This window comes from Podarcis melisellensis, assembly GCF_964234715.1.
Source record: "Podarcis melisellensis genome assembly, chromosome: 15".
Taxonomy (NCBI): domain Eukaryota; kingdom Metazoa; phylum Chordata; class Lepidosauria; order Squamata; family Lacertidae; genus Podarcis; species Podarcis melisellensis.
Window position 1 is genome coordinate 18,816,938 of NC_138532.1, and position 21,781 is coordinate 18,838,718.

At 45.6% G+C, this 21,781-nt stretch overlaps 1 protein-coding gene across 1 annotated transcript; it reads right to left on the reverse strand.

The window, feature by feature from the left end:
* Positions 1–8,852: 8,852 nt before the first annotated feature.
* Positions 8,853–21,614, reverse strand: ANKK1 (ankyrin repeat and kinase domain containing 1). The gene is made up of 8 exons (XM_081889505.1): positions 21,330–21,614; positions 17,447–17,741; positions 16,394–16,545; positions 15,503–15,552; positions 13,919–14,074; positions 12,944–13,105; positions 11,932–12,047; positions 8,853–11,273 (listed from the first exon to the last, which is right to left on the reverse strand). Exons 1-8 carry the CDS (start codon positions 21,503–21,505, stop codon positions 9,942–9,944), a joined length of 2,439 nt encoding a protein of 812 aa, XP_081745631.1. The 5' UTR covers positions 21,506–21,614; the 3' UTR covers positions 8,853–9,941.
* Between the last annotated feature and the right edge of the window lie 167 nt (positions 21,615–21,781).

The window sequence follows — 21,781 nt, forward strand, 5'->3', positions numbered from 1 at the left end:
TTGCTTGCTTGCAGAAGCTTAACAAGGAAGGTGAAGGTTCGAGAGTAATACTCTTAAAATTCACATCCCCAGCAGATACACACACACAAGTCACACTGGGAGTGGGCTACGTATCGGCAATTAAATCATCGCTTAATATTTTGATTTTGACAGCTTAACCATCATCAAAACAGCTTAAGGCCTAAGGAATGTTGGAGCAGTTTGAGTTTGAAAATTAAGACAATTAGAGGAAAGGATCACTCTTTCCTCCCCGGTTGAAATTGGGGTGCAGAAGCTGTGAATCACAGTCATGCCATGCTGGGCAAGACAGTGATCCATATCATCACCAGGGGGGCCAAAGGTTTGTATCACTCTTCGGGGGACATGGGAATGCTACACACACCACTTGGCAGGGCAATTTGTACAACCAATTTGCCAAGTAGTTATGCATACAGTAGAGAACTGAAAAAAATGCTGCCTTGCATTTGTACAACCAATCTGAAGGTTGGTTCATCTATCTCAATAATGTCTGCATTGGGGTTCCCAGTGTTGTACTCTCTAGATGTTGTGAACAAACCCTGAATCAGGAAGTCCTTGACTGGTTCAAAACTTGTCTCTGCCATAAGGTTGTAATTAGCTCTTGACAAACTGCTGGCTGTGTTCTCCTGTAACGTTGAGCTGTAACATAGTTTAGCCTTCCATGCATGAGCTTCATGTGCTTTCCTCTCCCATCTCCCTGAATTGCAGACTGGAAGGGCTCGTATCTGTTTTCAACTAACCACAGTTTCTTGTGTCCAAACCTGGATAACTTGTGGCTAGCATGCTACCTATGGTTTACTGAAGCAAACCAACATCCAGCTGTGTTTAATACAATACAAAGCAACTACTCTATTCCGAACTTAAAAATGGAAAGCGTAATGCTGGTGGTAAACAAAAGAGGTTTAAAGACTGTCTCAAGGCAAATCTAAAAAAATGTAGTATAAACACTGACAACTGGGAAACACTAACCTGCAAGCGCTCTAGTTGAAGAACAGCCTTTACCAAAGGTATCATGGGCTTTGAAGACACCCAAACCCTGGACACAAGGGAGAAACATGCTAAGAGGAAGGCACGCTTGGCAAATCCACACTGTAATCAACCCCCACCCAGAAACCAATGTCCCCACTGTGGAAGGACGTGTGGATCCAGAATTGGCCTCCACAGTCCCTTATGGACTCCTGGTTAAAACTGTGCTTATGGAAGACAATCTTACTCAGCTATGAGTGATTGACAAAGAAGACTTTAATGATCTGCAGCGGAGCCTCTGCTTAAGTGCTCAGATTGCTGAGCAAACGGAACAGGGTAGCTCTTCACATTTGATAAATTCAATTCCAATTATATTGGGCAAACTTTTTCCACTGGTATTTTTCAACAGACTTTGAAAACTCGTCTTCATTCTGCTGCCTGTCATGTTCCATTTATTGATTGATTATTTAAGCAACGATGGTGCAATTATTTGAACTGTTTATATTACCTGTATGCTTAGCTTTATGCTAGGCTGGCTGTTGTTTCCCCAGCCTGCTTTTTCCTGTGAATTTGGGGTATATAAAAAGTTTTAGTTTTTTGTTTTGCATTGTTCTCACAATTATTTACTTTTGATATTTTTATGCCACTTTCTGAAGGGTTTTCTCTTGAAAAGCAGCTTATTGACTAATCAAATATATAATGACCCTACCTTGCACCAACAAACCTTGGTAAACACTAGAAACTATGATTATTCGACAATGGATGTGAAAACTTCTGATTGCCTTCTCATGTCCATGCTAGAGGAGAAGAGGGGGAAGCAAGGAACATCCCATTGCCTCTCAGTTTCAGACGTCTCCAAGCTATACCCTGTGGTGAATAACTTACTTCACATGTAGATGGTCCCAGACTTAATCTGAGGTGTCCCGAATTAAAACGATTTCAGATAGCGGAGCCAGAAACGGTTGTGAGGCATTGGAGCAGAGTTTACTCTAAGTTTCATATCCTCCAGCTTACTGCCCAAGCAGGTGGCATAATCTCCCCCCCCCCCCGACCCAAAAAATATACATCCCTCCCCAGAATCTCTTCTGAGAAAAGGAAGAAAACAGGAGGGGAAGGAGGAAATGACAGAAAACAAGAAGAGGGAAATGGAAATAGATAGGAATCACAATAAAGAAAGATGGCAAAGAAGGAAAGGAAATGAGAAAGCAATCATAAAAGAAACGGGGGAGGTCTTTGCAAATAATTTCAGAGTTAAAATGTAATACAGTTATACCATGGTTGTCAAATGGAATCCATTCCATTAGACTTCCAAAAACGTTTGACAACCAAGGCATGACTTCCAATTGGCTGCAGGAGCTTCCTGAACTCAACGTCGGATGTTCGGCTTCCAAAGAATGTTCGCAAACTGGAACGGCATTCAGGAGCCAAAATGTGTGAGTCGCAAGGTGGAGGGATTCCAAGATGGCGATGAGGTAAGACGCATTTGCCGGAGCTCTTCTCGAATCCTCCTTAAATTTGTGTTGTGGCTCCCAGCCTTTCAAGTTCTTGCCGAAGATTGTACCAGGGTGTTGGAGTCTATGCTAGGAGTTCACATTGCCGATAACTGTGAAGCCTGCATCGTAAATCAGCTTTAATGAGCAGATAATTGTATTCTCCGGCAGCCTTGGAAGCAGCCTTCGACTCACTGTTTTCTTGCCACCTCACATTCAGCTGTATTGCTATTTCTACTACTTTTTATTACCTTTTAACCACTGTTATTTTAAAAGACTCATTTTAAACGACTCATTTTAGACGATTCATTTTAAACGACTCATAACGATGGGTCAAGGCAAACGCCTAAGAGACTGTGACGAGGCTTTGCCCTCCCCAAGAGCCAAACAATCAAAAACCGACCCCCCCGTGTCTGGCAAATGGAGTGACCCCACAGAACACTGCTATAGGGTGAAAACCCAGAACCGTTTCTATCCTTTAATGTCCCCAGAAACAACGTCAACACCAGAGGAATTATTTTCACCTCAGATTAAGGCTGCGGACGGCAAGCTTGGAGGAGGAGGGAGTGTCCCACCGGGGGTGGTACGGGACGCCGGAACTGAGGACTGCGCAAGACAAGAACAACATGAACATCTCCATCTTGTGGTCAGAACCCTTAATTGCATATTCAAGAAGATTGATGTGCTATCTTCCCAGCTATGTAACCTCGAACAGAAAATTGATAACCTCTGGTTAAAGCCTAAGCCATCAGTGGATACGGGGGAACTGAAGTTCCGGAGAACCTTACCCTCATCCAAAAAAGGAAGTGTGATTCCTAAATATAGACCAAACCCTGCACTGAAACATCAAGCATTGTCCCTGCAACCTAAGAAAATCTGCCTAAACATTGGGGCAGGGTCAGCAAGGTGGCTCACTCTGGATGGGGTCAAAAAGCATCTAAGCAATCTCCTAAACATAGAAACCACACAATGTGATCTCATTGCAGTATTACCTTTGAACCAGCACTTCAGGCCACAGAAAGTGATACTTGCGTTTTACTCTCCAAGGATCCCTTCAGCTATCATCAGGCAGAAATCACTCTTGGCTAGGTACGATATCACCCCAACAAGAGTTTTTATGGATAGTAAGATCCACCCCCTTCTACTCGCCGGTCACGACAAGGAGCGGACTCTGTCGGAGAGGTCGGGAGCACCTCGGGACATCGAGCCTCCTCTTCCGGAGGCTATCCATCCGCACCGAAACTGGACCTACTCTACGCCCCCACGAGCTCTAAAGAAACCCACTGGCGCAAGTAATCTTCTGACCCCGCCAGAGGAAAGAGAGCTTTTAGCCACCTTTGGCGACCTCCCATCGAGGGAACAACAAGAAATAATTGATAGACTAGAAGTACTTAATCATCAGCTCATACATGTCCAGAAGAATGGAAAAGTCCTGCCCACTTCTCAGGATAATCCTGCCAGCTCTTCGGAGCCGTGTTATAAGGAAGCAGGAAGTCTTCCTTACTTTAGTCCAGTTCCTAAACCCATGCCTCCCCCACTTGAGGACAAAGCCCAACGATGCTTGGCAGACCCAGGTTTTGTCTCACAAGTAGGCCCCTCATCTCTACTCTTGATAAATTTTGACTCGCCCTCCAGGAGTTCCCCGCTGAAGAGTGTAGCCCAGAGTTCCTTCCACCAAAACAATTCCTTACCAACTAATCCATCAATGCCGGAACTGGAGTCCTCATATTCCCCTGAGCGGCATAGACCCGACATACAAACAGGACCAGTACGCCAAGCATCCCCAGTATCCTCGCTAGCACCAGGCCAGGGGAGTGTTCCACCTACATCCAAAAATGGCCCGGATTTGATTGAAGACCCAGCCGGACATATAAATCAAATGGTTTCATCGGCGATCTTTAGACCTCGCGGTGGGGCAGTCTTAGCAAATCCTGTGGAGTTTCCCACTGAAGTGTCCGCCCTTGGGTCAGCCAGCAGGAGACCCGTCCTGTTACACCAGTCAGAACACCTCACTACCAACTTCAAGACTAGATACCCTCAGCAGGTGCCAGCCATGCAAAGTAAAATAACTGACTTTTTTGCGGGGTCTGCCCTGCCCCCTAAGGATACACATCTCTCCCTGAAATGACAGCGAATTGGACACAACAGGAACTCCCCCCTATCAGTCCTCAGCTGGAACATTGCGGGCTGGAGAGGAAAAAAACTTGATCCAGAATTCTTGGAGTATATTAACCAGTTTCATATCATCTTGTTTCAAGAATCGTGGGAAGTAGAGAAAATTGTCCTAAATGGCTTTGAGCTTCTAGAACTCCCTGCCTGCCCCTCCCTGAAAGGAGGCCGCCCTAAAGGGGGCCTAATAATAGGCATCTCCCTCAACCTACATTCTAAACTTACCCTAGTACAGGCCTTGCCTCCTTACGCCCTTACCGGGCTGATTGTGGGGGAAAAGATCTCACTTCTAGTTACAAATGTCTACTTATCACCTGGGGGTTCTTCCCCCGAACTTGGCTCTAAATGGGGCTCGCTAGAAGAGCATCTGCTCTCATGCTATGTTAAGTTTCCTAATACCCCGGCCATAATAGGTGGCGATTTTAACGCCCGTACAGCAGCAAACTGGGACGCGCTGACCAAAGCCAAATGGTGGGTTACTCCAAACCTTGATAATTATGATCTGGATCATATCATGAGGAGAACTTCTAAAGACCACAGAGCAAATGAGGCTGGAGTACTCCTCTATCAAATGGCCATCCGTTTAAATCTGGTCCCCTTAAATGGCACATGTCTCCCTGACATTCCTGGGGATTTTACCCACCTGAGCGTCAAATCAAACAGCGTCCTCGATTACCTGTTGGTCTCCAGGGATCTACTTAAGTGCATTTCCACCTTTAAGATCGAGAATATACAATCTAGTGATCATCTTCCCCTTGTAGCCAAGCTCTCCCTGAACTGGCAGTCGAAGGCCCATAGACATGCGACCCAGATGGTAACCAACGAATCTCTCCAAGTAAGAGGAATCAAATGGTCGGAGACCCAGGCTCAAAGGTACCAAGAATTCTTTCAAAAAGTAATCCTCGGGCCCCATCCTAACATAGGCTCTGCCTCAGACGAGCATAGCATAGTGCTGAAACGCTTCCACCATCATACGACTGATCTTACGTCCTTCTTCAGGTTACCACCCAAAATATTAAATCGAAATGAATATACTTACGGTGCCCCCTGGTATAATTCTCAGTGTAAACAAGCAAGACAGCGCCTCCGTGCTATATATAATGTATATAAGACCTCCGATGCAGCTACTCTGCCAGCTAGTTATGCACAAGCCAAGCTAGCTTACAAACGCACGCAGAAAATTGCCAAACGTGAGTGGCAACACAATCGCTGGCAGGCTTTGATTACTGCTTCAAAATCACACAGATCCAGGGAATTCTGGTCTTTGATCAACAGAAGGGTGAGGAAATACCCAAGGGCAGTCATCCCTGCACCGACATGGGAATTGTTCCTGAAGAAATGCTTCTCACAGGCAGATGCTCCCTCCGACCACCTGACGCACCTGTTTACCCACCTACCTATTTGGCCTCCCACCGATCCGGACGAAATAGCCAAGCTAATAGCGCAGCTGAAACCGGGTAAAGCCCCAGGGCCCGATCTGATCCCTGCTGAAGCCATTAAACTACACCCAAAATGGTGGGCTGGCATCTTGGCCAAAACCGTTGATGCAATCAACGCTTCTGGCCTCATCCCCAAAATATGGAAGGAGGCCATTATAGTACCAATTCATAAAAAAGGTTCTCCAATGGAGCCGGAAAACTACCGTAACATCAGCCTCCTTTCGATCATAGGGAAAATTTATGCCAGCTTCTTGCTGACTAAACTATTGCGATGGGTAGATGAGACTAATCAGATTGGCCACGAACAAGCAGGGTTCAGAATTAAACGCTCTACAACCGATCATGCGATAGTTCTTTACCATCTGGCACGAAAGTACTCCTCTCCCCCCCGGGGCTACCTCTGTGCTGCCTTCTTAGACCTAAAGGCAGCCTTTGACAGCGTTCCTAGAAATATTCTATGGGAGAAACTTGCGAAACAGGGCATTGATAGAAGACTCCTATGGCTTATAAGTCAGCTCCATGAAGGCACCCTTGCTAGAGTGAGACTTACCCCTGCGGGCGATCTCACAAATTCGATACCAATAAACAAGGGAGTGCGCCAAGGATGCATATTGGCTCCCTGTCTATTCAACCTATTCATCAGCGACATGCGAGCACCCCTAGTTAACTCATCTCCAAGTACACACGCGCCTAGACTTGCGGACTATCGCTGCCCACTCCTTTTATATGCGGACGACGCGGTAATTCTATCCTATACACGTGTTGGACTAACCAGAGCTTTGAAGATCTTTGCCACGTATTGTCAACTCAACCAATTAACCATCAACCATGCTAAATCCAAGATTCTGATTTTCTCCAGAAGCCGGAGATTATACGAATGGAAGCTTGGTGGAGCAAAAATAGAGCAAGTCCTAAAATTTCAATACCTAGGAGTTATTTTTCAACACAACTTGGGGTGGAAAGCTCAAATTCAACACCTACTTAACAAGGCCAAAACTTTGTCATATGCGCTCCTCCGATTCTTTTTTTCGGATGGAGCTTTGCATGTTCCCTCGGCCCTAAAGGTGTTCAAGGCAAAAGTGGTCGCCGTGCTAGCTTATGCTGCCCCGCTTTGGGCCGTGATGACAGATCTTGCTCCTCTCGAGACACTGCAAAATCAATTCCTGCGGCGGCTCCTAATGCTCCCCCTGTGCGTAAGCAATGCAGCCATGCGACTAGAACTGAAGATCGCATCCTTAGAAACTTGCCTGTGGAAGCAAGTCTTCAATTATTGGTTATCATTGTGGCATAGATTACCAAACCACTACCTTGTCCAGTGCTTATGGCGAGATGAATTCGCTAGCCTTTGGACTAGTAGAATTCATGCCAAACTCCTGAGCTATGGAATCTCTCCTTCAGATTCCCTAAAACTAGACCAAATTACTGCTCAAAGACTGATCCGCCAAAGACTGGATGACATCGATCTACAGCGAAATTATATGCTGGGGGGAGGTGTTTGTTCGCCCCAGAACATTGGTATCACTTTAACTTACTGCGTTCCATCATACCTCTCCTCCCTCTCGACTGTTGCCCATAGACTGGCCTTCACCAAAGCGAGGTTCAACGTTTTTCCCTCCAACGTCCTGAGACATAGATTCTCAAAGGGCCAAGCCCCCGCCACATGTGAATGTGATAAGGAGACGCCGGAGTCGCTCCAGCACATCATGTTCACTTGCCCCCTGTTCAATGTGCCACGGGCAAATCTGTTGGGATCAATCATACAGAAACTAGAGGGTACCCCACCAAAATTCCACCTTGCTCAAATTTTGCAGGATAAGGATACCCATACGACCCTGAATGTGGCTAGGTTCCTGGTCGCTGTCCTTACCCAAAAGCGACGCCAAGGAGCACTACAAACTAACTAAGGCGTCATATGCCATTCCATTTTATAGTATTTTATTGTTACTGTGGTGTTTTAGCGACTTTTTTTTTTTTACCCATGTGCACAAGCTGTTATTTATGTGTTGTTTTTACCTGTATGGGCCTATGGCCGTAATAAATATTGTTGTTGTTGTTGAGTCGCAAGGTATTTGGGATCCAAGGTATGACTATACAGTGGAATCTCATTTGTCAAATGTTTTGAAAGTCAAACGTTTCAGCTTTTGAACGCTGACAACCCAGAAGAGAATGTTTCCATTTTCGAACGCCCCTCAGAAGTTGAATGGTGTCTGAGGCGTGTTTCTCCATTTTTTCAATGGATTTTGCTGACTGGCAATTGCACCTTGATTGTTGAATGTTTTGGAAGTCAAACGTCTTCTGGAACAGATTGCATTTGACAACCAAGGTTCCACTGTATACTATTTGTATCAAGCTGAAGAGGGTAACCCCAGGTCTCAAGAGTGTGGGGTGTGTAGAATTCGGCCCTCTAGATTTCTGTCTGGCCCTTGGAATCCCCCCGAGGTCATACCCTTGCTTTCCAAGCCACCCCTCTTGTTGATCATGCTTGGTACCTTCTTTGGTAGAAATGTTTCCTGGTACTGCGGTGATGACCCTTGCTTGTCTGAATGGACAGCTTCAAGTGAGTCTGTGCTTGTAGAAACCTCTGAATTTTGTGTGGCTGGACTACAGCCTGCTGTGCAAAGGTAAAAGTCCTTTCCATTACTCCACCCACTTTTCCCTCTCTCTCTCCGCCCACTTCTTGCCCCTCCCACCACTGGCACATTCCCCCCTCCCCAGCTTAGGTCCTTGGGCTGAACAAGTTAATAAAGTTAGTGAGACTGAAAGGAAACTATTTGTCTTCATTTTCTATTTTATTTAAGTTAGCAAGCGAACTCCCTATTAAACTTCATATTGCCTAACTTCACCAAAAAAATGCACCTACAATTAAATTTCTGTTGCACATAATCTTCCTGGCTGCATACTGAAGCCAATTAAGTCCCACTTCGGAGAGCCATTGTTCTTCAGTCTGTACAGTGCTGGGCTAGTGGGAGCAATGAACTGACTCCGGGTAAAGCAGAGACGTCTGTTCCTCTGCAAGATGGGGATAACAATGACTTACTGCCATTATGCAAATCCTTGAAATAATGCGTGTGAAGAGAGCATTCTCGAAAGTAGTACATTATTTTTATCATCTGCAGCACCCACACATCTGGCAGGAGACTCTGTTCAAGATTGTAAACAGAATTACAGTTGGGTGACTCCATTTCTAAGATTTCACTGTTAGGGCTCATCCACACTTATGCTTGCCCTGTGCCTAGAAAACAGGGATCTGAGCAGTTTTTCATTTGTCCCACTGCTTTCCCCAGGAAAACTCACTCTTTACTGCTGAATCGGAGCAAACACCAATCCACAGAAACCCCAGTTGATGTTTGCTCCTTTCAGCTGTAGAGATCAGGTTTTCCTGGGAGAAAGCAGTGGGCAAGTGGAAGTCTGTGTGAACCTTTCGTTTCCAACTCTTTATATTAGCTTGTACCAATTCTAGCCTTACTCTCAGCAGACCCACTGAAATTTATAGGTCTGTTTAATTTAGGTTCATTAATTCCAGCAAGTCTACCCTTAGTAGAAGTTGGCTGGATATGATCCATCTTCTTCAGCACTTTGAGCTGCCTGGCAGATGTGAACATTTAAGAGGAGTTAGATACCACTTATATCTTCCCCATGAAATGGACTCAATTTTTTGCCACATCTCAAACCAACTTTCCTGAAAGTGCCTAATAGGACAATGGCACAAACTCAAGCGTATCCTATGAGGGACCACCCACAGAAGCAGAGAATTATTGCCCACTTGAATTCCTCATGCTGGTACTGACCCTCTCCCAAACTCTGAAGTAAATCCAGTTCCACCTCGGATTTGTTTGGATGTTTTCTTGGAGCCTTGCCTTCATCCCTCCTGGCTCCTTGGGCTGGTTTTTGAGGACTCCATGCCTTGCAACAAATCCACAATGCTTTGCTTTTCATTCCTGATGGCAAGTTGGAGCGGCGTGCACCCAGCATTGTCCTCCAGCTCCAGCAGAGCACCAGCATCCAGCAAAGTCTTTATGATGGCCACGTTGTCTTTGAGCACTGCAAGGTGTATGGGCGTCCAACCCACCTTGTTCCTGATGTTGACATCTGCCTTGTGCTCAAGGAGGTGGAGGATGCTGAGAAAAGCCCCCCGCTGTACTGACAGGTGGAGTGGAGTCCAGCCCAAATTCTCAGCTGCATTGGGGTCCGCTCCGCTCCTTAGCAACTCGAAAATTGCAGCCGCCTCACTGTAACGTGCTGCCAAGTGGAGAGGAGTCCAGTCCAGGCTTCCTCTGGCATTCACTTTGCCATGGTTGTCCACCAGGAGGTGGATGATGTCCACGTAGCCTTCAGTGGAAGCCAGGTGCAAAGGCGTCCATCCTTTGTCTGTCCTCAGGTCCACAATGGCTCCATATTTTATAAGCTTCTCACAGATAAGGTATTTCCCTTTTGCTACAGCCATATGCAGAGCACTGTAGTGATTCTGGTCCAGGCTGTTGACTTCAACGCCATTCTTCAGAAGGTACTGGACCACCCTAAATTTGCCTTTCTCCACAGCGAGGTGAAGAGGGGTCCGGAGGTTTCTCTGCTTCCTTTCCAGGTCTGCGCCTTGGCTGGCCAGCATTTTAACGAGCTTGATGTGCCCATAACAAGCTGCCAGGTGCAAGGCAGTCCGTCCCTCATTCTCCTGAGCATTGGGATCAGCCTGGCGTGAGAGGAGAACCCGCACCACGTTCTCAAAGTTGTTCTGAGAGGCCAAGTGAAGGGGTGTCCACCCATCAAGTTCTCGGGTATCAACGTTGGCCTTGTGATCGAGTAGGAGACGTGCAATCCTGTCGTCTCCGTTCTGAGCCACAAAATGGAGAGGTGACCAGTTGTCCTCATCAGCCATGTTGACATCTGCACCATGTTGGATAAGGAGCAAGATGGTCTCCAGAGACCTCTTTTGGACGGCCAGGATGAGGGGTGTGTAGCCACAGGCTATCCTCTTGTTGACATCAGCTCCCTGCCTCAAGAGGAATTTCACCTTCTCCAGGTTTCCTGAAGCAACCATGAGGTGAAGGGTGTCTTCGTGGCTCTTGCTCACTTCTTCTGATGTTATCAGAGCTTCCAAGCTTTCAACCTCATTCTGAGGGAAACAGTGGGATTGATCCTTCTCATCCTCAGCTGAAACAAAATTAAAAGGGGCTGAGAACATAACCAATGAGATCTGCTTATATCAGGCGCTTTGGTTCTGCTGAAATGTGGCCCAATGCCATCTATGAAGTACTACTGTCAACTGCTGTGGCCAAGCTATTTATTAATTTTATTAATTTATACCCCACTTTTCTTCCAGGGAGCTCAAAATTTTATAGATGGTTCTTCCTCTCCCCATTTTTTCCTCACAACAACCCATGGAGATAGGCCGAAAAGATGGTGACTGGCCCAAGTTCACCCAAGCTTGAGTTTCATGGCAGAGTGGGGATTTGAATCCTGGTCTCCCAGGTTCAACACTCTAATTAATTAATGTACCACGCTGGCTCTGATATACGGCATGATCCATCTCTGTCATATATGGTGCTAATTTTGCATTCTAGGATCTGTAAATATTTGCTTGTGCCATTCTCGACATTCTCAAGCAGACAGAGCTCTCCTACTGGATTGGTCAGCAATAAGAAGTCCTTACCTTGGTCATTTTCATTAGAAACACAGCTACTCCCACATATCCAGTCAGTTTGTGAAGTCGTCCAAATTGTGCATTGTGACCCACATCTCCAATACAACTGATGGTAATGTTTACCTTCATATCTTACACCAAGCTTATTTCCTGTTCCCATCAGAATTCTACTGCAGGTTGCAACAAGGAGCAATGCATTTTGCCTGCTCACTTTGAGCTTGCTCCCTGTCACCACTTCTATCCCCTTTCCATATGGGTCACCAGTCTGAATTTTCACCCCTGAATAGGTTTGTGAACTGTGGTTTTCTGCCTGACCCCAAATTGATGCTGGAATTACACACAAACACCCATCGATTAGGACTTGATTTGCTCAAGTCCCAACTGGTTCTTATATCATTGCCTCATTGCGTTTCAATAGGTTTTCAGCTACTTACATTCTAGTTACTAACAGGTCATTGAGATAATTTCTTTAACTGATCCAATTGATTCCTGTTTGTAAGCCTAACTTCCAACCTCCATTCAGACCGAGAACTCTCAAAATGACTTGGAAGTTGCTGCTAGCCACCACACCTCTCAAGACCCAGAACAGGGCAGTGGGGAATGATGGGCAAAGGCTGTCTCGAGATTCATTGCAATGTACTAAGGTCAGATTCCCTTATCCCGCTTGGAACAGAACATGTTGAGCAGTAGGACTTTGCAGAACTCCAAAATGTGTTTTAGATCCTACAAAAGCAGATACTCACCCTGAAAGGGACCGGATCCATTTGTACCCCTTCTCTTTGTATTGAAGACATGTGAAAAAGCACGGAGACAGTTAGCAATGTAATAACACGAGCCATGTGCTTTTCTGTCATGATATCTCTTTTTAAAGGCCACTTTACTGGATTGTGCTGTGTCTTATATTCATTTTCACTTTCTGTGCTACACACTTGTTACACAAAGGCATTCTTTCTTTGTTCACCTTTTATGGCCTTTTTAAAATAAAGAAAAATCTATCTATCATCTATCTATCTATCTATCATCATCTATCATCTATCATCTATCTATCTATATCTATCAATTTAGGAATCGTGTCTACTGGAGAACTACAAATATGCAGAGCTCATCAGAACAGCAAGTCCCACAACTGACCTTGAGATGTTTTGCATCATTTCAGATCCTACTTCTGTAACCTTCTTAAGATGCAACACACGGAGAATTCCCTTCCTATTTAGGGCAAATGCTCTGCCTAAAATGACCAAGGTAGCAGGACAGCTTTCCCCTTACCTGTTCTCTTCTAGAGAAAGGAGGCTTCACCGACATCTTCCTGGAGAAGCGCTCATTCTCCAGGTCCACCACAGGGCATTGGGTTAGGGACAATAGCATGTCCGTCTCCACCACAACATCTAAGGAAGTGGAAAAGATTGGGAATGAGCTCATTTCAAGGACTTGCAGTTCCATTTCCCATGCAGCTGAAGAATGATGAAATGTCAATTAGTTGTGGAGACCAGATCCTACATGTTCTGGGGAGGCTGTGGTCCATATTCCAGCGATATGATAGATGGGGCCTTCTCTGTGGCAGCAGCACTTATAGGATGTTGCTCATGGGAGAAAACTTGCTTTTCATGCAGAAAATCTCAGGTTCAAGCTCTGGCATCAAGATGTAAAGGATCTCAGGTAGGATGTGATGGGAAAGACCATTGCCTGGAACCCTGAGGAGGAGCTGCCTCTCAGACTGGGCATCATCTGACTAGATCAGGGATGAGGAGCATGTAGCCCTTTGTATATTGTTGGACTCCAACTCTTAGCAGCCCCAGAAGCCCGCAAAGCCAATGGCTGGGGATGATGAAAGTTGAAGTCCAGCTACATCTGGAGGTCCACAGGTTCCCCAGCCCTAATCTAAGAAGTAGCATTCTCTACTGCAAGAGGCACTCCATCCTGAGACCATAGAATACCTCTTCTCAGTTCAAGGATTGGAATCCCTGTGGTCCTCTAGATATTTTTGGACTCCAATTCCCAGCAGCCCCAACAGCCAGCCTAACAAATGGCAAGGAATGATGGGAGTTGCTGTAGCCCAGTATCATCTGATCAATCCCCACAGGTGGCCTATCCTTGGCCCGTATGGATCAAAGGTCTGCAATCTCTGGATGAGGTCAAAAGCCCAGCTGGGACCCCATATGTGGAATAGCTCTCAGGAGGAATCCTTTCAGCTACCAGACCTGTAAAGCTTGGCCTCCTCTGGGGCTCTTGGCCCCAACATCTCTTCATCAAGTCAACCATCTGCTGGCATTCCGCTGGCCAGTCATCACGGATGGGCTCCATGGAGGGGCGCTGGCCTGTTGCCACGGTGACGATGACAGCCATTGTCTTGACCCCTGTTGAAAACGGAAAAGGACCACCTTCTGTCACATATTTTTCCTCCGTGGGAAAACTGTGGGTGTATGTTAGGAGAAATGAGCACTAAATTGCTGACAGGTTTTTATGAGGACTTTAAAAAAAATCACCAGCTGATGTGACATTGTGACACACTGGATTTAATACTGGCAAAAATGAGAAACTGAGAGAAACCCAAATGGGCAGATATGTCCATCTCTTGTGGTGAGTGGCAAAAGGGGCCTCCTCTCTGGTGGTAGTCCACTTCAGAAACATCCTCTCTGGAAAGATCAAGTTGAATCTCTCAGCTTGAGCCAGTCAAGATACCCCCTGCCCTCCCACCAAGACATCTGAACCGGCTTTACAGAGTGGTGCTTAAGCTGGGTTGATTCAGAAGGATTTTAACCCACTGTTTATAAGTGTTAACTTCATTTTACATCTGCTCCTTTGCTGCGGTTTTCTTCCTGCTGTTTTTATGGTTTTCATTTTAATTTCCCTTTGTGCAAATTCTCTTTATATGGCTGTTACTCACTTTGGGAGTTTGCTTTTCCCAAGCTGAAAAGGAGGCTTTAAATCTGGGGTTGGGGGTGGGTGGGATGGAACAGATAGTTAGTTAGTTGTTTTTATTTTTTTGTTAATGCATGGAAAGACTGCCTTTTTAGGCATAGCTCACACAGGGCGGCTTCCCTGTCATAAAAACACAATAGATTTCAAAAGAAGCAGCTAGACGGTTTATATGGAAGCAGCGCAGATGTTATTTAAAAAACATAGACTGCTTAAAATAAATAAACCAAGAGCAATATAAATTTCAGCAGATTTAAAAAAAAAGAGCCATGCATTTACTAGATGTTTTGGAAAGTTGTTTGTTCTCTATGCATTTCAACAGCTCTTACGATATAATCCAATTTTGGGTTCCTGAGATCAAGGAGCAGGTTTTCACCTATGCTTGGATAAAATTGGATGCCATTTTGAATCAAGATAGCAGTCTGACGTTTTCTAAACTGCACTGATTTTGGGGGGGAGGGTGGTTCTTAGAATTATTGAGCAACATTGGGGCCTATCCCACTTGCTCTAAATAAATAAAAATAAAGGCATTTCCTTCATTAACAACACATTGGCAATTCACTCTGATGGAGTGATGCTCATAGGGTTATGAAGAAGTGTTCTCTGGATATGTAACTGTTCTTGCATGGGTGAGAAACCTGTGGCCATCGTGATGCTGTTGGGACTCCAGCTCTCATCATCCTTGACCATTGTCCATCGTGGCTGGACAAGACATGTGGAAGGGGTCACAGGTTTGCCATCACTGTACCAAAAGGAGTTCTTGGAAGCCTGTACTGAAACTTCTGTTCCAATCCCTCACCTGCATTCTGCAAAGGAGAACCCTGGGAGAATAGGTGATTTCCATCTCCTCACCCCATCAGAATTACCTGAATATGGCTTCTTCTGGGTAAGAATCTCCCAGATGACAATCCCAAAGCTTGAAAAAGAAAGAAAGAAATTAAGATGAAACAAATACAAACAAAAACACAAAGCATTATTAGGAGAAAATAGTTACACATGGAGCTTCAACAAAACAGGGATTTGAAAACTATGAAATATGGTCATGTGGAGCAACAGGGTGAGCCCAAATATAGTTTACAGCCGGAAAGAAAAGACAAAATGGCTCCTTCCCCCTTTCCATGTATGGAAACCAACTAAACTGCAGCTGGATGTTGTTACTCCAACCCAGGTAATGAGGAGAACTATCCCATCATGCCTGAATGTAGTAGGAAGAGGTGGCACATCCCATTTGCTGCCTGAGGTGAAACAGAAATGTGCCGTGCCGCTGTACTGCCATGCCACCAAGCCAACATCTCCCTTACCTGGGTTCTGTGGTGGCACCCATTAAGTGGCGGTGGGCTCCAATAAGATCTCACCGAAATCTGAGGAGATCTCACAATATTTGGGTGAGATCTCATCAGAAGCCAACACTGCTGCCAGCATTGCTTCTCCGCTGGTGGCAGAGGGCCCACAGGGGCACTGCCTCTTGCACTTCTGCCACCCGAGGCAGCAGCCTCATCCCACCTCATGAGCAGGCCGGCCCTGGCATTAGGCTAGCTTGGGAGGTGGGCACTTGGACACACACTTAACTTTTCCTGCTCCAAGTGCCTCAGGATCTGTTACCTTAAGCATCCTCCTCATTCTGCCTAATGATTGGGTTGGGCCCAGATTGCAAGCTGAGAAGTGGCAAGCAAGACTCAACAGTGGTCAGAAGTTAAGTCAATTCCACCAGAGAATGGATAGCCAGCAACTCAAAGGGACAGCAGGTTGGTCCTCACCTGTAGACATCAAACTTGGTTCCTGGTGGACTGGCGCTCTGCAGAAGTATCTCAGGAGGGATATAGCTCAAACTACCCCTCTGGGATGACCTCTCAATGTATTCCATTAGGCTTGATTCTTCCATCCACTTGCAGAGTCCAAAATCTGAAATCTGAAGTCAAGGTGAAATAAAAGTACATTTTTCACTTCCATGCCTACCACTGGTGTAACTTCATTTGTCTCCTTATTTCTGGGCATGGGCTCCTTTTTGTATTTGTGTGAGAGTTTGTCGGTGTGTGTGATGGATGTTATATAAAATTTACTTTAATTATAACTGGAGCAAAAAAAACAAATTCACAGATGTTTCAATTTTTCAACATCCTCTGGCCAGAACAAGAGACAGATGAATAAGCAGGGCTGCAGTGAGTAAGAGGAGGAGCAGGTCCTGGGGGCTCTTGTCATTGGACTGCGTTCCAGGATCTGGGCCCTCAGTAGGTGCCCAATCACGCCAACCCTTGGAATCAGCCCTGATCTTTCCCATCCTTGAAACTTGTAACTGGATATGTTAGAGACAGAACCTGGGACTTTCTACAGGCAAAGCTGCATCATACATGCAGGACTGAGCTATCACATACACACACACTAATCCTGCTCCCCAGGGATGCAGGTGGCGCTGTGGTCTAAACCACTGAGCCTCTTGGGCTTGCGGATCAGAAGGTTGGCAGTTTGAATCCCTGCGACGGGGTGAGCTCCCATTGCTCTGTCTCAGCTTCTGCCAACCTAGCAGTTCAAAAGCACGCCAGTGCAAGTAGATAAATAGGTACCGCTGTGGCGGGAAGGTAAATGGCATTTCCGTGTGCTCTGTTTTCCATCACGGTGTCCCGTTGCACCAGAAGTAGTTTAGTCATGCTGGCGACATGACCCGGAAAGCTGTCTGTGGATAAACACAGGCTCTCTTGGCCTGAAGCGAGATGAGCGTCGCACCCCATAGTCACCTTTGACTGGATTTAACCATCCAGCGGTTTTTTTACCTTTTCCCTTTACCTGAATCCTGCTCCCCAGTTTGACCTCACCTTCACATGCATGTTGGCATCCAGTAGGATGTTTCCTGGCTTTAGGTCCAGGTGAAGCAAAGGAGGCTTCAGACTGTGCAAGAAGTTCACAGCCAAGCTCGTCTCATGGATGATCCGGAACTTGAGTTGCCAGGACATTTGGTGGGTGGGGAGAATCTTCTCCAGGGACCCATTGGCCATATATTCCATCACAATCCCCAAAGGGCTGTAACAGATACCATAGATGGACACAATGTGCTGGAACTTGATTTTCTCTATCTTCGCTGCCTCTTCAACGAGATGCTTTGTGCTGGTTCTACAGGGGGGTAATGTGGAGCATTACTGCCAAGTTTTGGTCTCAAAACAGTGAAAGTCACAAATAAGAACACAAGGTGAGCCTGCTGGGTCGGATCCATGTTGTCAAGCTCTGTTGTTTCAGTTTTACAACAACAGCACAACACATTAGTGTACTATAACTTCAGTGGTAGATGCAGGTCAGTGCAAAAGATTGGCTGAGATGGTACCAAGAGATGACACCTAGACAGGATGGTGATGGTGCCCACGGTGAGCAATTCAGTGAATGATTTGTGTAGTCTGGATTAGAAACTGAGGAAGAGGCCAGTTTAAATAGATGCATACATTAAATTTTGTGGCTTTGCCTTCATTGGATCACCTCTGGCATCAAGTGCCTACTTATGCCCAAGCCACTCATGAGTGGAACATTTTTCTTCCTCTCTCATCATATTAGGACTTGGAGACATCCAATGAAACCAAACCTTGGAAGGCTCAGGACAGACAAAAGGACTTCGTCACGCAGTTAGAAATCGCTCCCACCAGAGCTGGTGATGGGAAGAATAGGGTGTTGGATGAGATGGGCCATTGGTCATTAGCCTGATTCAGCAGGCTCTTCTTGTGTCAGGATTTTTGATAAAAATAATAATAATCCTAATTATATACAAAACTATTCACACAAAAGTCAATAAAAAAAATAACTGGCATCTCATCTAGCTCAATGAGTGAGATGGAAATGATTGAAATTCTATAGATAAGATAAACCAGAAAAGTAAAGCTTTTGGTTGACAATTTTAGTCCAAGCTCTCTCGTGACAATCTTGCGATGCTAAGGGTAGTAGACCAGTGAGGTTTAAATTTAGGCGAAACCAATAATTAAATGTCCTGAACCAAATCTGTAATTCAACAGAGGGGAGGTTAGCCTCTAAGAAGCTTTTGGAACACAGGATGGAACAAGAAAAAAAATGCCTTAGGAACTTTGAACAGCTTCTGTAGCTCCAAGGTGAGTGCCTGTCCAAATCTGAGACCCATATAATAACTGTGCTAGGGGTTTAGCTTTAAACACTTCAAGGGCTGAGGGTATGTGATTGCCACCTTTGGTATGGAAAAAGCGCACCAGAATTTTGGCACTTTGGGACGCTTTTTGCTTTGCATGTATCTGATGGGCTCCCCATGACCCTGTTGACTGCAAAATAAAGCCGAGGTATTTAAAGACCAATAAAAAAATAACTGGCATCATGGAAATGATTGAAATTCTGTGCAGATAAACCCAGCATTGAAATTCTGGGGGAACTCCATTCCTATTTTGGAATTACACATGCAATCAATGTCCAGCCCTTCTTCAGCGTAGCATCAAGATGACTTAGAAGTGTGTGAACAGCACATCACAGCTTAGTCATCATCACAGGGAGAACACCTGGAGTGCACTAAGAACCTGACCAATATGCATTGTGTTCACCACATCACTAGCAGTGGTACTCCTACAAGCAAGTTCACTACCTGCTTGCCCATGGGCTTGCAAGCCCCTATGTGACATCAGAGAGCCTTGAGTTAGTCTGAGGCAGTACTGCACCTCTGACTGTGCTTGGTTCAGCTGCATTTCATTTCCTTCTGACCTCAGTGCTTATACAGTGGTACCTCAGGTTAAGTACTTAATTCGTTCCGGAGGTCTGTACTTAACCTGAAACTGTTCTTAACCTGAAGCACCACTTTAGCTAATGGGGCCTCCTGCTGCTGCCACGTGGTGCACGATTTCTGTTCTCATCCTGAAGCAAAGTACTTAACCTGAAGCACTACTTCTGGGTTAGCAGAGTCTGTAACTTGAAGCTTATGTAACCTGAAGTGTAGGTAACCCGAGGTACCACTGTAATTCCTCCAATCATTTATACATGGCTGCAACTCAGGGCTCAACCACACTTCCGCTTGTTCTGTGATTTCAAAGCATGGGCTCTGTTTCCCTGCTGCTTTCCCTGGGAAAACCCACTGTTTGCTTCTGAATCAGAAAAATTCACAGAAAACAAGACTGACGTTTGTTCCAATTCATCATCAAACAGTGGGTTTTCTCAAGGAAAGCAGCAGGAAAAAGAAAAACCTCTAGGACCACCTAGAAGTCACAGACCAAATGGAAGTATGATGAGCCCTCAGAACAGGCGCCCCCAAACTCAGCCCTCCAGATGTTTTGGGACTACAATTCCCATCATCCCTGACCACTGGTCCTGTTAGCTTGGGATAATAATAATAATAATAATAATAATAATAATAATAATAATAATAAATCAATTATTTATATCCCGCCCTCCCCAGCCAAAGCTAATAACAATAAAGTAACACAGCATTCTAAAATCAATTCACTTTAAAATCAATTCAAAATTAAATTAAATTAATGGCAACCATTGGGCTAGAGTTCTGTGAGGATTACCAAAGGAGGGGGTCAGACTGTGCCTTGGCCAAAGGCCTGGTGGAACAGCTCTGTCTTGCAGACCTTGCAGAAAGAAGTCAAGTCCTGCAGGGCCCTCGTCTCTTGTGACAGAGCGTTCCACCAGATCGGAGCCACAGCCGAAAAAGCCCTGGCTCTGGTCGAAGCCAGCCTAATCTCTCTGTGGCCCGGGACCTCCAAGGTGTTTTTGTTTGAAGACCGTAAGGTCCTCCGTGGGGCATACTAGGAGAGGTGGTCCCGTATGATGGGAGTTGTAGTCCCAAAACATCTGGAGGGATGAGTTTGGGGATGTCTGCCTCAGAATAACACTCCATGTACTTGTTGGAGTGGACCATTGTTCACAAAAACCTGTGTCATTAAATTTTTTAGCCTTTCAGCTATGTGTTCCTATAGAGCAGAGTTTCCCAAACTTGGGTCTCCAGCTGTTTTGGGACTACAACTCGTATCATCCCTAGCCAGAAGAACCAGTGGTCAGGGATGATGGGAATTGTAGTCCAAAAGCCATTGGAGAACCAAGTTTGGGAAACCCTGCTATAGAGTATACCATGGATCAAGAGGGGAGAAAGGAGAGGGCAGGAAATCTCTGGCTAAAGTACTACTGAGTAATGGTTTCAAAAGTGCAAAGGGTCACAAAGAGTGAGGGGTGTTCAAATGCCTTTTAAAAGTTGATGCACTTCATGAGTGTTTCCCCCCCCAAAAAAATGAAGACAAGAAATCTTAATTACAAGGATTACAGGGAAACAGTGAATGACAGAGCCCATCTACATAATGGATATTTTAAAGACAGTTGGTTGGTTTGGAAATTCCATACCAGAACAGGCAACCATTGCAGTATCTAGTCTTGTTTTGCCTGGGTGCAATGCAACAGTTTTTTATCTTGCTTCTCAGCTGGCTTCACATTCTGCTTGATAACTTGCCTGACCAGTTGGTGCAGCTCAACATACATTGAAGGCTGCCAAGAGAATTAGCTCCAGGCACTTGACAAGGTGGGCCTGAAGCAAACCAGGCCAGTCTCAACTCGCCTCCCACTGAATGCTGTTTTTGTTGCTTTGGCCAAGCGCGATCATCAGTCTAGTGCCAAAGGTGTGAGCTAAGCACATCCAAAGAGCATTTCAAACAGAAATCTGCCAAGGCAACCCTCTCCAAAGAAAGCACCTAGCACAGCCAAGCAGATTACCTGTCAGGTCTGGAATCCTGGGGAAGGCGAGAGGAGCACTTCACTGCAAAGGTGGTTCTCCATCGCTTGTGCCTCACTCGGAAGACCTCGCCAAAAACCCCACTGGCCACCTTGAGCCAATCGTCCTCAAAATCTTCCTTGGTGAACATGGTTAAGCTGCCCAAATGCCGGTCCATTTCCAGAAGAACAAGCCAGGAGGAGCCTTCCTCTAGAGAGCTGCCTCCGCCTCTTGTTCCTCTGCATCTGATGAGACAAGGAAAGCCCAGGGAGGACTGACTTCCTGGTTCTGGCTTGCCAAGGGCGGGCAGAGAGAGTTGTGTGTGTTGATTGCATTTGTTTGGCATGACTCTTAATGAAGTCACAAGATCCACAGTTTGCAGCAGGCAGCAGCGCCCTCTGAAACAGACCAGCTCTTATACAAGTAAGACAGCAAGGAGGAGAGAGAGAGATAC

What these genes read in the sequence shown, in the direction of transcription:
- ANKK1 (XM_081889505.1), bottom strand. Translation starts at nt 21,505, where the DNA reads ATGGACCGGCATTTGGGCAGCTTAACCATGTTCACCAAGGAAGATTTT. An exon ending in CAGGATTCCAGACCTGACAG is followed by an intron (nt 17,742 to 21,329) that starts GTAATCTGCTTG and finishes ACCCCCCTGTAG; the next exon opens with AACCAGCACAAAGCATCTCG. An exon ending in CCAGAAGAAGCCATATTCAG is followed by an intron (nt 14,075 to 15,502) that starts GTAATTCTGATG and finishes CGTTTTCAACAG; the next exon opens with GGGTCAAGACAATGGCTGTC.